This window comes from Pristis pectinata, chromosome 4 (assembly GCF_009764475.1).
Source record: "Pristis pectinata isolate sPriPec2 chromosome 4, sPriPec2.1.pri, whole genome shotgun sequence".
Lineage (NCBI taxonomy): Eukaryota > Metazoa > Chordata > Chondrichthyes > Rhinopristiformes > Pristidae > Pristis > Pristis pectinata.
The window spans coordinates 28,407,679-28,424,428 of NC_067408.1; the positions used below are offsets into that span (position 1 = coordinate 28,407,679).

Genomic DNA, 16,750 nt, shown 5'->3' on the forward strand with positions numbered 1-16,750 from the left:
GTCATGTATAAGTGTTAAAAGCTATTTTATTAATAACTACTTATGATAATAAGAAAAATAAAAGTAAAAATGTTAGAATGTTAGAAGTAAAAATGTTAGATCTTAAACATTAACCCCAAAAGCTAAATTCAAAGTGTGTGTGTGGCAAATTCCCAAACTCCAAGTCCAGGAATAGTTCTCAAAGTTCAGTTCAGCAAGTGGTAAGGTGAAACGTGAGCAAAGGCTTCTGCAAAACCACCATTGACTGAAGACGAAATGTAGAGAGAAAATAGAGAGTAATTACGAAATCCCAACGTTCCACGATGGAACCCACACGACACCTCAATCACTGATGATCTCCATTCCTTTGTTCCGAAGTATCTGCCACCCCGAAAGGCATTCAAGACGTGGCCATCCACAGAAATACCTGTTTCCTTTTACAGGTTAACGACAAAGTGGACTCCATCGGATTATTCCAAAAGTCCATACGTAGATTGTAGTGACAGGCACAGTTATTGTTTTTCATCCATCGATACAGAGACCAGCAGGCAGTGTCTCTCTCTCTCTTCTCTCTAACTGACTGCTCCAAAAACGTCATCACATCCTTATCTCCTGTTGTTGTTGTAATCATGGCACATACACACACACACACACACACACACACACACACACACACACACACACACACACTACTGTGCAATGTCTTAAAGGGACATTCACCAATAGGAACCTAATCCGTAACATTATGGAAATCAAATAGGATTTGATTATTTTAAAATCACTATACTATGAATGTGTACTTAATGCAGACCTTAACATTCTTACCATTTCACTTCCCAATGATCATTTACTGTAATTCAATATATATTGCTACAAATCCTTACTTAATAAAACATAGAACTACAGTTAACATGCTTTTATTGAGTTAATGGGTCAAGGAGGAAAATGGTAGGAACAAATTCAGAACAAACAATTATCATAGTCACCATGGGTACAAGTACCAGAAAACACAAAAAATATTTTCATATTCTCAGAGTGTCTCCAATTGTTTGCACTTTACAACCCTTGACACATTTTTGTGAGAAAAAAACACCTGATGGCACATTCACCTAGTAGAAAGATGATTAATATTTTTTGAGTAATTTTGAAATAAAAGTGAAATACTGGATATACTCAGGCAGGCTCTATGGTGAGAGAGAAGAACAAGAGTTAACATTCCAAGTCAATAATCTTCCAACAGCACCAGAATTTATAAGTAAATTTCTTTTTTCCTACAATGTTAATGCACTTACTAAAATAATATTGTAGATTTTCCAGGGTACTTGGCAACACCTGAATAACAATCTACTTTAAATCTCATTCATTTTATCTAAAAGTGCAACACTGCAGTGTGAATGCTTAAAAACATTTCCAAGTATAAAAATCCTGATCTTGCACTTATTCCCCCCAAATTATATTTTGGGGAGGTACCTTATTGTATCTTAACTTATATCTATGTTACAATCAGTAAACAAGTGCCTTCCATGCAACTTTTGCAGTTGTATTAGCTTTTACCATGATTCTGTTTCTGAAATACTAGTGTGAGATGGTCTCCAATGAATATTTGTAAATTAAAACTTTTCTTTAAATATTAAACTTGTCTCATCAAGAGAAAAGAGACCTTATGGTAATATCTTCTGCTCAAACTGTATGTTTGTTTACTCAATGCCTGAATCAGGGTTATTAGTGTAATTTCCAACAGGCAAAACAAGTAACATCTCCTTTATCTAACTATACTCATTATAGATGGTAATAGCAAGGTCTCCCTTCCAGTGAAACCCCTTTGTAATGTTGATGAGTTGGAAATTAAACTAATAATAGTCCCATCAATTCTGATAAAAGGTAAACTGTTAACTGTTTCTCTCTCTACAGATGTTGAGGATTTGCAACATTTTCTGTTTTATTCTATTTGCACTATTTGCTTTTGGATGAAACCATTCAATCCTCTTTGAAATAATCCATGAAATCTCCTTGGCTCCATGAAATATCCTTGGCAAGTAGGATTAAGGAGAACCCCAAGGCATTTTATACATATATTAGGAGCAAGAGGGTAGCAAGGGAAGGGCAGGTACAATAGCAAACCTTAAGAAGCATTCAGGCAAACACATGAACAGGCAGGGATATGGACCATGTGTAGGCAGATGGGATTGGTTTAGATTGGCATCATAGTCAGTGGAGACATGGTGGGCCAAAGGGTCTGTTCCTGTTTTGCACTGTTCTATGTTGCATGATTACAGGCTTCTTACCCTGGGGTTGAAAGAATAATCTTGTCATAAATCTATTCCTATGCCAGCTGACAACACATCTTTTGCATTGCCATCCCTAATTGGAAAATTCATAGGTTATTTATGTAAGCCTTTGATTGGACCAAACATTATCCATACACTCTGTCATGTAAGAAAGTACAAGGTCATGGTCTCTGAGAATTAAAGATGTAGCTTTAATCAACTCATTTAGAACTCATGAGCAAGTATAGCCCAAGTAATCAGGAGACAAACTGGTAACACACACTGATCAATCTGAAGAGGCCTGGGCATAGGCCATTGCCAAGATGTATTTGTACAGATTGGGTGGTGCCAATGATAGCTGACATTTTGTTAGACTTGAATAAATAGTCCAATTGCTGTCACCAGAGTCTGCAGATATTTTTTGTTATTTTTAATTAATACAGTGGCTCTTATTTGGGCACAAAACTAAAGAAGCTTTGCCACAATTGTATCAGCTATGGTGAGACCTCATTTGGAGTTCTCTGTGCAGTGCTCCATACCTAAAGAAGGATAAAATTGTCTTGGAATCAGCAGAGGCGCAGATTTAGTAATGACTGGGCGAGGGGGACTGTCCTTTGCGGAAAGATTGAGTAATGTTGACCTTTGCTTCCTGGAGTTTAGACCAATGAGAGGTGACCTCAAGGGGATAAACAATTCTGAAGTGGATTGACAGGATAAATGCCAAGACGTTGTTTCCTCTTGCTCAAAAAATCTGGAACTTGGTTCATAGCCTGGAAATAAGAAGTTGGCCATTTACATTGAGGTATGTCTTTAAGCGCTTGCGCACCTGCATGTAATGCATGCACAAGGCCGTCCAACATCGACAACCGAGAAGCCGAAGGGCTCTGATAATGTATTTTACAAATAACATTTTTTTTGGCATTCGGCGGGTTGGAATTCTGCTTTTAAACTGTTGCCCAGGATTATTTAATTATCTGAGATTATTAAATGGTCGTGTGCAACGATTTCATTGCATTTTCCCGTGAATAATAAAGATTAAGTGAAAGGAAAATATAGAACACAACATAAGTTTGCCCCGCACAATATAATTGCATCTGTTGTACTGCAAACTTTCCCTCTGGCCAATATGATGACGTTTTTGCTCAGTTCATAAAACAGACTGTACTGAATTTACAGAATGAACACTTCGTACTGAATCGATTACGCCCATGTACACTTTTCGGTTTCTGTCAGGAATGATTATTTATGGATCATAACCTTGTAACTGGTATTTCATAACTGGTCTTTATATCAAGAGATAAGTTGTACTTATAATGCCCAATTTCTGATGAAATGTGGAAATAGCTCACTGATGTAATTAGATTTTCTTTTCTAATAATGGAAACAATAGCAGCCGGTCTCATTGTTGTTTGATGGTAAAACCGGCGATGTGTAACCTGAAAACATTTTAACAAATACGCAGAATAAAGGAAAAGACGTGTGACAATAACGCGACGTCAGTGGCTGTGTTTTGCCGTGTTAATTACACACGCTGGATGTGAGGTGGCGCCCCATCGTGTGTTAATACACAGTGATCGATGTCTCATGTGCAGGGCTTATTCCCAAACCCATCTGCACCATCACAAAGCAGCCAGTCAAATAGGCAGGCTCTTCCCTCTCGCTCAGAAAGAGCAGAGCTATTCGCACAGCCAACAAGGTGAGCTGCAAAGATTAAGATTATTTCCAAATCAGTAATGGGAGAGTTAATTACCCTGGTATTTGTTGTTGCTACTGCCTTTTGAGTACGAATTATATATTTTCCAGATGCTAGCTACTCTGGTGGGTATTTTTATCGCGGTTTCCTTCGAAGTTGAAAGCAGGCGTCCAGAAGCGACCAATGCTGCCAGTTTCCTGGATAATGAGAAATGGTTGACCACTGTCTCACAATATGACAAGGAGCTCAAATACTGGAACAAATTCCGAGATGTAGGTACCTTAAAATATTTTCTCGGGACACGGCTACGTTAATGTGGTTAACACATGCTCCGATGCTTTACACAATAGAGATGCTGATATTGCATTTATAGTGAAGAGGGATGAATAAGGCACATGGAAACTGTGAAATGGTACATACCATAACTAACATAAAAACACGCTAAATGATTTTTTTGTTAAACAAATCTGTTGCCGATTTAAATATATTATTGCATTCTGTAATTTTGTTAGTACGTTAGAATTGCGTAATTATAGGCTTCAGCTGGGGTTTAATAGTTGTGGTGATAAGTATGAAAGATATTTGATGCTTAATTTACAAACTATGTCCTTCACATTTGTTAAGTGCACAGTAACATTTATGCATTAATTCTGGATAAGTTTCATTACTATGCAGTTTCCATGCTAAAAGGTATTATGTGTTGTGCTGCGATACTACAATCTTTAGTAGTGAAATTTGTATATTGCACCTTTGTTGTAAATTTGGATTATTCGGGCACATGGGTAAAAAGGAGAAAACTTCAACTCAGATCACCACAGGAGAATTATATTGGTTCACATCTGTGGAAAATTTATGCTAAAGAACTGTGAAGTACGATGTTTCACCTAAAATTGTTTGGTTGACTACTTCATGAGTGCCTTGTTGTGGTAAATTTATGGATAGCAAATAGATAAGATTTCTTGATACATATCATCTTGGTAGCATGCTTGAAAATTGATTAGAATATCTAAATGAAAACTAAATTGATTTGTTGATTTAAGAATTGGTTCTCTTAAGGTCATTACGAACTCTACCACTGCCTTTCACCCATCACTGTCAGTTTTAAACACTCGGTAGTTTTAAAATATGTTATGTAACACTTGCATTGATATAATTTCTGAAAATAATATCTATGAAAGGAAGTTTATGTAACTCTGTCTGCTCGTGCATTAACATTATAAGACTGGCATTGAATCAAAGTGGTCTCTAACTTGCATGTTAGCTTTACCAGTTGAAATCAGGAGGACTATCCAATACCCAACTAATACTGACTGAGATATCTTCCTCCAATCAGTTGCACTCCACTTTGTTCTGATTTAGAATTGGGTTCTCTCAGTGAATGCACCTCAGGAAAAAAATAACTCAGCTAGAGCTTTTAGATTTTATTTGTTTTGTTTTCTGTGCTCTGCTGGCTTGGTTCCAGTATTTATATAAATTTTGGGCTTAATAAGTAATGATCATTTATTATTTTCTTTTATTAGATGCAGTAACCAAGTACTCGGTTGCTGCATCTAATTAAAAGATGGCAATTTAATCAAGGACTTTAAATCACACAGGCCTTGCACACTAAAGGAACAATGGCTAAAATGAAAGTGTGTATGGCTTTAGAAATATAAGCTTACTCAACTGTCTTATTGTGACTCCAAATAATATATTATTTTCAATGAATGATTTTTATTTGGCATCAGTCAGGTGTGTTTGCAAGAAAAGGTGGGGTTATGATGAAGTATGGACCCCTAAAAATCATCGGGGGATTATGGACACATTAGCCCAAAGTATTAAGGATGTGTGCTTGTACCCCTCCAGAAGCTAGAAGCTTTACATTCTTGTACGTGGCTCTGACTTCTGTCTGCTCTTGTGCTTTCCATGTTATCTATAGCACTAATGTACATTGAATTAGTGTTGTTTATTTCATTTATCCAACAAAATCTGCAATTGATTCTGTGACATGAAGTAGCCTTAAGGTACTAAGCTGAAATGCCTTTGAAGAATTTTCATGCAATTGGGAAGAAAGAATTAGGATGAATACCCATCCCACAGAGAGTGAATGTGAAGAAGCTCTGTTTGAAACCAGTAGTATGAGGTAGAAATTTTTAGTGAACTTTCTGAAAAATACCATTAAATAAGTTTGTTTTTAGTTTTTGATTTTTGGGGGCATTTTATATGGAATAAATTGAGTGTTAACTGAACATGACTCTTGGCAAAAGGCACAATTAGTATATACAATGTAGACATCCAAATACAAGGATTTCTAATCTGGTTTCCCTCTTGACTTTACTTAGATTTTACCAAATTTCTCTTTTAGCTCTAATACAACAAGCATTGTGAGTATTTTTAATCAAATTAGAAGACATTTTTAATGTTTTAACTACAAAAAATTGAGATTTAAAATATGAACATATCTAGGATGAAAGTGTTTTCTAGTTGAAGATAACACTTCTTTCCATATGAATCCAAGACAGCAGATCTATTATGTGAGATTGATTTGCCTATCCCTCTTGAAATGTCTTTGTTCGGCCATCTTCAACTCTTGGCTCTGCCTGTGGTTTGAAGAGAGACAGGCAAACTACATTAAGCCAAAAAAAAACGGAGTGCTTCTCTGTCTCGTTATAAAATAGAAATGCCTGTTAAGCAACATACCAAAAAATTCCCATTGTAATCACATTGTAACTACAGGGAAGCAAGCTGATGAATGGTCATTTACTGTAAAATTGTGCATTTAGGTCATTGTACAAATTATGAAATCACAAAAAACATGGGAAGGGCTCATGATGTGTCATGATAAATAATAGAAAATACACTGGTGATTTTGGCTTTCTTAAATATAAATTTGCATGGAATCTTTTATATTCATTTGTTTTGGCTTTATTGTTTTCAGTTCCTTTTTTTGTACAGTTACCAAAATCCATTAGTAAATGAGTATCTTGAGACTTTGGGGTCCCATAATAAAACATATTGTAATTCATATTTGTAATTTATGGTAACAATAGTAGTCTCATCAATATGAATAAGTAATATATTTAATTAGAAAAGAATATTTTATTTTACAAAAGAAATCCAGTAACCCAAGAAAATCTTTCATTATAGCTCCTAAAAGATAGTTTGTGTTCATTTTTTATTAATCATTAGCAGAGTACTGTCTGTTCTTAGCTGGTAGGGAAGCCCAGTGAAATCTTGGCAGCAGGGTAGTTGCCTCATTTATTTTTAAAATAAATGTGTCTGTTGTGTAGAGATTGATTTAGCAACTTAAAGTTGCATCAAATTCAGTGTGAAGTTTTACAGAATTACTGCTTAATAAGAAATATTGGCCTAGAAATTCTATTGCATAGCATTGTAAAATGGAAATAAAAAAAAGACAATGCTAAATGCAGTCAAGTACGCCATGGACCAGTTGTGTGCTTCCAGAAGTTAGATGTGAATTTACTATGGTACATGTTTGACATTAACATTGATGTCAAAAGGTCTGCAATGCACATTTTGATACCACTTGTGCATAATTATTCTGCAATTTACAAGGTCTGTGAATCACGCAGGCCTTGCACACTGAAGGAACACTTAACTGGAAGGTTGAGGGCTGCTTCATTTGATTTAAAGAGTTTGAAGCATCTCCTTCCTTAAGTTTTCTTTGTTCTTTGCATCTTCACGTACCCACACTTCCCATGTCCATAGGCTCCTTCCAACATCTCCCTGAGGAAAAAGCCCCTCAACATTGCCCAACCTCCTGACTCCATCCATAGTGAGATCTTATCAACTGTGACCTACTTTCCCATTCTCCTTGTGCAAGTTTCTCCATGACTGATCTATTCTATCATTGAATACCAGTACAGCACTGTTTTAATCTTTGTTTTGGGTGCATTATAATTTCTAATAAATTCAAATTATTAGAAAGCAGTGAACCAGAATTTTATCAAGTGCTGCATGGGAGGAGAAAATGAATTGGTAAAATAGTATGAAATTATCGTATTGGGTTAGCAAACTAAAGGTATGAGTTTAGCATCGTAAGCAAGTTATACATTTAAATTTAATAACAGAACAGTTTCTGGCCCAGCAGCATGAAAAATATAAACATTGAAGCTAACCTTCAAGGAAGGGTAACCCTACCCATATTTCATGTAAATGTAGACCAAGCTGTGTAGATAATCCTGAATGACACCTGAAAGCTCATTCGCTGCTCAGTTGACAAGAAATCAAAGAAGGTGCAATATCATTAAGACATCTGGGAATTAGTAATAAATATGGCCTGAAACAAATGATTCATCATGAAGGAAGTACCTAAAAGTGAAAGACAATATAAATAAGTGCCTTTCCAAACTGAGATGATACAGTCTAAGGTTGCCCTGATGTCATGCGCTAATCTAAATTATCAGTGTTGGAGATTTCTTGTGATTTTTAATACAAAATGATACACAGAGCCCTCTTCAATTCCAGCTGATTATCTTGTCCATTAAGAGTTTTAAAAATGATCACTTTGTTATTAATGTTTGGTTAAAAAGAGTAACTTGTTTGTGAGTCAATTCATGAAGAATGGAAAAGTAGATTACTGAGGGCACTGTTCATTGGGTGTGCCATCAAGTTAGGTTTCTGTCCCTAGTTTTGAGGGACAGAAATCTGATGACTATTCAGACCCTTAGTTTGGAGATCTCACTTTTTACAGATGCATGCATTAGAAAATTAGGTATATTCACAGGAAAAACATTCAAATTTTCATTTATTGCATCCGGTGCTCCCGGTGCAGCCTCCTCTACGTCAGTGAGACCTGACACAGGTTGGGTGACCGCTTCTTCGAGCACCTTCACTCTGTCTGCTGCAAAAGCAAGGATCTCCCAGTGGCCAGCAACTTCAATTCCACATCCCACTCCCATACTGACATGTCTATCCATGGCCTCCTCTATAGCCACATTGATGCTAGACGCAGGTAGGAGGAACAACACCTCATGTTCCGCCTTGGTAGTCTCCAACCTGATAGCCTATAACTTCTTCTGGTAACCCCTCCCCCCCCACCCCATTTTGTTTTCCCTCATTCCTGTGGTCCCCTCACCCCTTCTCTTTCCCCTCCCCTGCCCTCATGACCTGCCCATCCATTCCCCTCCTCCCCTTTATTCCATGGTCTACTGCCCTCTCCTACTGGATTCTTCCTTCAGACCTTTTGCCTCTTCTACCTATCACCTCATAGCTTCTTACATCACTCGCTTTCATCCCCCCGCTCCCCACCCACCTACCATCCCCCTCTCACCTGGACTCGCATATCACCTGCCACCCTACGCTCCTCCCCCCTCCCCCAACCTTCTTATTCTGGCTTCTTCCCTCTTCCTTTCCAGTCCTGATGAAGGGTCTTGACCCGAAAACAACATTGACTGTTTATTTCCCTCCATAGATGCTGCCTGACCTGCTGAGTTCCTCTAGCATTCCTCCAGAATCTCTTGTGAGCCGAAATTTTCAATAGCTTTGACAAATATGGCTTGGAAGAATGCTTGAAATATCATCAAAAACATCTGCATCATACCTCTTTCACCCAGTTACTTATTTCCTAATAGATGGATTTTAAGATGCCTTTCAGACAGTTTATTAAGCATTGTTAACTTTCTGTTTAATAAAGGTGAGCCACCAGAGCTAATTAGGCATCTAATACTAATTTAACATTAATGGCCAGGGTACTCCCTTATGCACTCCCGGTAAGTACAAAACAATTGCCACAGCTGACGAATGCTGGATGGACCCAAAATTTCTTAGCTGCAAATAATGGAGGATGAGAAGAATCACAAAACTGCATACCCATGCATAAATGGAATGCCTAACACTGCAAACTAGAGCAGTGTGTTCTATCAAGGGACTGATTATAAAGAAAAATGCAGAAATATGTTGTTTGTTAGCTTTGATCTGTTCTTTCAAAAGACACTATGTGTTCATCTCTTGACTTACCACTTGGCTTAACTCGCAGCTTCTGTTGCATTTCCTGCTTTTGTGATTTTTGTTTACTGATAATCGTATTGTGTTTTTGTAACAACCTGCAGTGATTCTGATCTTATTTTGTTTTGGCCAAATTGTAGAAATGCAGTGAAACACCCTCAAGATCTAATTTGTTGTAATTATTTGTAATTAAATTTGTAACTGGAAAAAATGAATTATAACTATGGGCAATGTGATTGAATGACAGTTAGAAGTATTCTATTATTGGTTTTAAAAAAATCCTATCACAGATCTAGCTGCCTATGATAGTGTTAGCAGTGGCTATTTGTTTGTGGTTCTGGTGCAGAAATTTCATCTTCATACTGAGAGTATCTTCCAGTGTGCTGTGTGTCTATAACAAAACACGAACAGCATTTGGTTTAGCTTTCACTCAAAGTGCTTGCCCTAAGACCAGGACAGTGTTCAGTCATGTGCTGATAGATGGCTATCACGTCATTATCAAAATCCTGGGGTCACTGAGGATGAAAACTTAATGATCTGCCACATAAATACTGTGGTTAAGAGAGCAGCTTAGAGCTAGTTATTCTGTGATGTGACTCATCTCATGACTGCATGTAAAAGGCACAAATCAGGACTCTGTTGGAATACTTCCATATGCTTGCTTGGTTGCAGCTCAAGTGGTACATAAGAAGCTCAAGACCATTCAGAATAAGTAGCCTGCCTAACTGGCACTATCCTCCACTGAAATATTTGCTTTTTCCTTCATTGGTCTCCATTGCAGCACTGTATACTATCTGCAGTAACTCATCAAGGCTTCTTCAACAGTGCTTCCTGGAACCTGGAAGAACAAAAGACACATGTGGATTCCTACACCTCCAAGTTCCATTCCACATCAAACGTCATCCAGAATCGGACATTCAGTAATATTTCTTTAAGTCATTGGATCAAAATCTCTGCCCAATAGTCTTGGATAAGCTCCTCCACCACATGGACTCCAATGGTTCAAAAGGTAATTGAACTCCACCTCCTTGAGGACAATTTGGTATAGGTAACAGATAAAGTCCTAGCCAGTGTCATCTGCATCTCATTGTGGAAAAAAGATAATGCATTGCACTGGGGCATAATACCTGCTAATTATTTCACTAGTTGTCAGCTGTTAATTTATGATTGGAATGTTCATTTCCAATGTATGGAAGGATTTCATGATTTACTTTACGAATACCTTGCCAAAAAATATAAAACAAACTCGATTAATGGGATTGAAAAAGTTCTGATTAATCTTTGGAGTTTAGAAGAATGAGGGCTGACCTTATTAAGCCACATAAGATCCTGAGGAGATATGACAAGGTAGATGTTGAGATGTTTTCACCAGTGGGATAGTCTTGAACAAGATGAGGGTGGTCATTTAATGCAGAGGTGCACAGGAGTTTCTTTTCGGAGTGTAGTGAATCTCTAGAAATCTCTACCCAAAAGGGTTGTGGAGGCTAGATTATTAATTGACAGGCTATTTAAGTAGATTGCGAGGCATTTGTATTATATGAATACTTTGAAATTAGATTCTTTGCAAACAATCGCAGCCCAAATGATAAATGTGTTTTTAAAAAGCCATTTCCAAGTCACCAGCACTTTTTTTTTTCAGTCCATGTGAAAACTCATTATCCATGGAACATTGTGATCGTCATTGGTATCATTGTCAGATGGGAACTACCTTAGACACTTTGGGCAGGGCTAATAGTGAAGCAGCAAAAGAAGTCCCAAAACATTTAAAGCTTTTAATAAATAATTGCTGTCACTAATGCCAGTTTAACTGTAAGATCTACTTCTGCCTTTAAACCAAAGCAACATCCAGTAGATAAGAAAGGTTTTTTTTCCATAATGTATTAAAAAGTTTGAAATTACATTTTTCATAACAAGTGTTTACATGTGTTTGTTTCCAATAATTTTTATTCTCCTTAATGTGATATGAAAATATATGCCTAGGTATTCATCCCTGGTTGATGGTGCTGAACATGCCACATGGTAGAATCAGCACATTATAGTTTGCCTCCAAAATTCATTCCACTAAAATCAATGGAATGAATTTTAGAGGCAGATTACAGCATGACAATAATACATAGACCATTTACTGCTAGCAACTGAAGATGAAATTTTAGGTGACTTGGTTATAAACTAACACCCTTGGGTATATGTATATTTTTATGATATTTGTCATCTGTCATTGAAATGAAGTGCATTACTGCATCAACAAATCAAAAACCCTTCCAATCTTCTTCCTCAGGCTGACCTGGTCTATTTGCACTTTCAAAATCTTGTTCAACCCCTATTCATTCTGTTGCAAACAGCTACCTATTTCCAAATCCATTATCCAATTCTTCTCCTGACCAAACATTCTAATGAGCTTCAGGACATTCTCTCACCTTCTGTCCAATACTCCAAAACTTTTATCTACAATGAGTATTTCTTACCTTGTCTGATTTACTGATTTACATCTGTTTTTGATCCCCTTTAAACTTAAATTTCCTATCCTTGTATTAAAATACCCCTGTTTCTAACTTAGAAACTTGCCCCAATCTGACTGCCTTCCTGTCTAGAATTCTCCGTAAATATTTCTTCATTCTCCAAGTTCCTCTCATTTAAGACCATTTATTAAAACTAATCTTTTTATCTAAATATTTGATTGCCGTACTAAATTTCTCTGCCTTTGTTTCCATGTCCATGTGCTTCTCTGTTTGTGAAATAGCTAGGTATGTCTTTATACATTAGAACATTGCACAAGTAGAAGTTAATTTAGTTTATGAAGGGCATAACATGTGAATATTCCAATTACCATAAGCAGGATTTTATAGCTCAGATAGAGGCTGTTTAGTCCATTTTGTACCTGCACTGAACTTCTGAACGTTGAAAAACCGGTTGCACCTGCTACTCTGCTCTGCCTGTAGCTCTGCATTATTTTTCCTTTTCCTGTCTATATATACAATTCTTGTTTGAACCTGCTTCCTCCCCCTTCAACACAACACATTCTGGATCAAAACAACTTGCTACCTCAGTGTTTATTTCTCCTGTATTGCCTCCAGGTTTTTATTAGTTTAAATATGTCCTCTGCTCATTGACTTTTCTGCTCCTGGAAATAATTAATTCCCATCTATTCTATCAAAATTATTTTGATTTCAAACTCTACCAATCCCCTTAACTTCCTTCGCAGTGAGAAACAGTCCTCACTTTACCACATCTTTCATTCTGATATTACTCTGGAACTTCATCTTTGTAGCCTCCTTAAGGCCTTAACCTCTTTCCTAAATGTGACACCTAGAAATAAAGTATTCCATCTGAAACCTAATAAGTGTTTTATAAGTATTTATCATAACTTTGTGTTTTATGCCTCTGTTTATAAAGCCAAAAATCATTTGCATCTTTTAAAAATCTTCTCAATCTTCAGACTAACGTATGCACCTCCAAGTCTTTCTATTCCTGTACCCTCATCATAAACTGCCTTTTGAAAACCTGTGTGCATTATATCATTCAGGTTATCAACCTTCCCTACTGCTTCATCAAAAAATTAAACCCAGTTTATCAAGCAAGGTTTTCCAAGTGCCAAATAATTTTGCCTTCGATTACTGTGTCAATGTTGACCAGCCTGTAGTAGTTGGGTTTATATACCTCCTGTCTTTGGGACTAATTTTCCTTATTTCCAGAAAGAGAATGTTGTTGCCAAGGCCAGCATTCATTACCCATCTGTACTTGGTCTTGTGAAGGTAGTAGTGAGCTGCCTTCTTGAACCACTGCATTCTTTGTGTTGTCCCACTGTGCTATTGTAGGCGATTCGGTATTGGTTTATTATTGTCACTTGCACCGAGGTACAGTGAAAAGCTTGTCTTACAAACCGATCGTACAGGTCAATTCATTACACAGTGCAGTTACATTGAGTTAGTACAGAGTGCATTGATGTAGTACAGGTAAAAAAGCAATAACAGTATAAAGTGTCACAGCTACAGAGAAAGTGCAGTGCAATAAGGTGCAAGGTCACAACAAGGTAGATCGTGAGGTCATAGTCCATCTCATTGTATAAGGGAACCATTCAATAGTCTTATCACAGTGGGGTAGAAGCTGTCCTTAAGTCTGGTGGTACGTGCCCTCAGGCTCCTGTATCTTCTACCTGATGGAAAAGGAGAGAAGAATGTCCTGGGTGGGTGGGGTCTTTGATTTGCTGGCTGCTACTCCAAGACAATGAGGGGTAAAGACAGAGTCCAAGGAGGGGAGGCTGGTGTCCGTGATGCGCTGGGCTGTGTCCACAACTCTCTGCAGCTTCTTGCGGTCTTGGGCAGAGCAGTTGCCGTACCAAGCCGTGATACATCCTGATAGGATGCTTTCTATGGTGCATCGGTAAAAGTTGGTGAGAGTCAAAGGGAACAAACCAAATTTCTTTAGCCTCCTGAGCTTTCTTGGCTGTGGCTTCTACATGATTTGACCAGGACAGGTTGTTGGTGATGTTCACTCCCAGGAACTTGAAGCTGTCAACCCTCTCGATCTCAGCACCATTGATGTAGAAAGGTGCATGTACACCGTCCCCTTTCCTGAAGTCAATGACCAGCTCTTTTGTTTTGTTGACATTGAGGGAAAGGTAGTTGTCGTGACACCATTCCACTAAGCTCTCTATCTCCTTCATGTACTCCGACTCATCACTGTTTAAGATATGGCCCACAACGGTGGTATCATCTGCAAACTTGTAGATGGAGTTAGAGCAGAATCTGGCCATACAGTCGTGAATGTATATGGAATAGAGTAGAGGGCTGAGGACACAGCCTTGTGGGGCACCAGTGTTGAGAATAATCGTGCCGGAGGTATTGCTGCCTATTCTCACTGATTGCGGTCTGTTTGTTAGAAAGTCAAAAGACCCAGGGGTGAAGAAGAAATGGCAATATGTTTCTGAGTCAGGTTAGTGTGTGACTTGTGATGGTGGTGGAAGGGAGAATGAGTGCTTCTTCGTACTTACTCCATAAAAACACTTCAGAATTTGGAAAACCTCTTTTAATAATACCAGTTTCTTTAATGTTTCTACATAAGTACTTCATCTCCACCCCAGTCAGAATAAGAGATAAATTAGCCAGAAATATGAAAACAGATAGTAAAATAAATATATAAAAAAGGGAAAGTTAACAATGTGATGGTTGGTCCTATAGAAAGTGGGTCAGGGAAACTAAGAATAGAAAATAGAGGTGACACATAAATTAAGCAGGCATTTTGCATGGGTTTTCACTGTAGAGGATCCAAGTCACATCCCAGAAGTACCTATAAGTCAGGAATTAGGATAATTCTCAATCTACAGGCATTTCTAGAACTCGGGATAATTATAATCACTAGGGTAGTGGTACTGAGCAAGTTGTTGGAGCTGTGAGCTGGCAAATCTCTGAGGGTCTAAAAGTAAGTAATTATTGAGATAACTGATGTGTTTGTTTTAATTTTACAGGATGTTCTAGATTTAGGTCAGAAAGGTATCTAGAAAAGTTCCATTAAATTAGAAAACAGTAATAGAAACTCCCATATTCAAAAAGGGAAGGAGAGAGAAAGCATCAAGGTACAGGCCAGTTAACAACATATATCATTGGGAAAATGTTAGAAGCTATTATTAAAAATGCTATAGCAGAAAAATTCAAGGTACTCAGGCAAAAGCAACATAGTTTTGTGAAAGGGAAATTATTGTTTGACCAACCTATTTGAGTTCTTAGAAGAAGTAACACGTACTGTGGATAAAGGAGAACTAGTAGATGTAGTATACTTCGATTTCAAGAAGGTATTTGATTAGGTGCTGCACCTATGAGAAAATAAAAGAATTGCTGAATTTACTGACAACATAAAGCTAGGAGGAATGCAAGTTATAAAGGCATAACAAAGTTAAAGTGGGATATAAATATCTGAAGTAAGAGGGCAAAAGTCTAGCAAATGGAGTATAATGTGAAATTGAACATTATAGCAGAAAAAAATAAAAAAGCATAATATCTAAAAGAGAGATTACCGAGCACTGTAACGCAGAGGGGGATCTGAGTGTCCTAGTGCATGATTCACAAAAGGCTGATATACAGGTACAGCAAGTATTTGGAAAACCTAACAAAATATTGTTATTTACTCCTCGAGGAATTGAATAGAAAAATAGGAAGATAATGCTTCAGCTATGTAGGGCATTGGTGAGACCACCGATGGAATACTACATACAGTATTCGTCTTATTATTTAAAGAAGAATGTTAATGAATTGAAAGCAATTCAGAGAAAGTTTACGAGACTAATGCCTAGAATGGGCAGGTTATCATTTGAGGAAAGGTTGGACAAGTGAGGCTTTTGCAAAGTGGGGTATAGAAGAGGTAATTTGATTGAAATATGTGGGATCTTGAGTGGTCTTGACATTTTGAATCTGCAGTTTTTCCCCTTGTTAGGAAGTCTAGAACTGAGGGTCACTTTTTTTAAAATTGTCCGTTTAAGATGGAGATGAGGTGACATTTTTCTTCCCATGGAGGTTTGAGGGTCTTTGAACTCTCTTCCTCAGAGGGCAGTGGAATCAGAGTTTTTGTATATTTTTAAGGCTGAGGTAGATGGATTCTTGATAAGCAAGGGGATGAAAGGGTTAGGCTGGAATGTGGATTTAAGGTTACACTCAGAAAATCCACGATCATTGAATGGCAGAGCAAGCTTGAACAGCCGAGTGCATATTCGTGCTCCTAATTACATTAGGAACATGTTTGTAAATAAACCTCCAAGCTTTGATGTCTTAGTACAATACCCTGAACTGGACATGGTGCTCTTGCTGAGACATATCTAGTGATTTTTTTTTAAAAAGGTTTATCAGAGACTCTGTGCCTCACCCTAAAAACCTTG

The 16,750-nt window shown here is 37.5% G+C and overlaps 1 protein-coding gene across 3 annotated transcripts in view; it reads left to right on the forward strand.

The window, feature by feature from the left end:
• Window positions 1-2,973: 2,973 nt before the first annotated feature.
• The window catches only part of spock1 (SPARC (osteonectin), cwcv and kazal like domains proteoglycan 1), a 356,391-nt gene continuing 342,614 nt past the window's right edge, over window positions 2,974-16,750 (forward strand). For 2 of the 3 annotated variants that reach the window (XM_052014788.1, XM_052014790.1), the window contains exons 1-2: window positions 3,815-3,942; window positions 4,050-4,211. In XM_052014788.1, the coding sequence (XP_051870748.1) occupies window positions 4,050-4,211 (162 nt within the window). In that variant the 5' untranslated portion in view covers window positions 3,815-3,942. Of the gene's footprint in view, window positions 3,049-3,814; window positions 3,943-4,049; window positions 4,212-16,750 lie in introns of those variants that run through there. The other variant, XM_052014789.1, reaches the window with a different exon arrangement.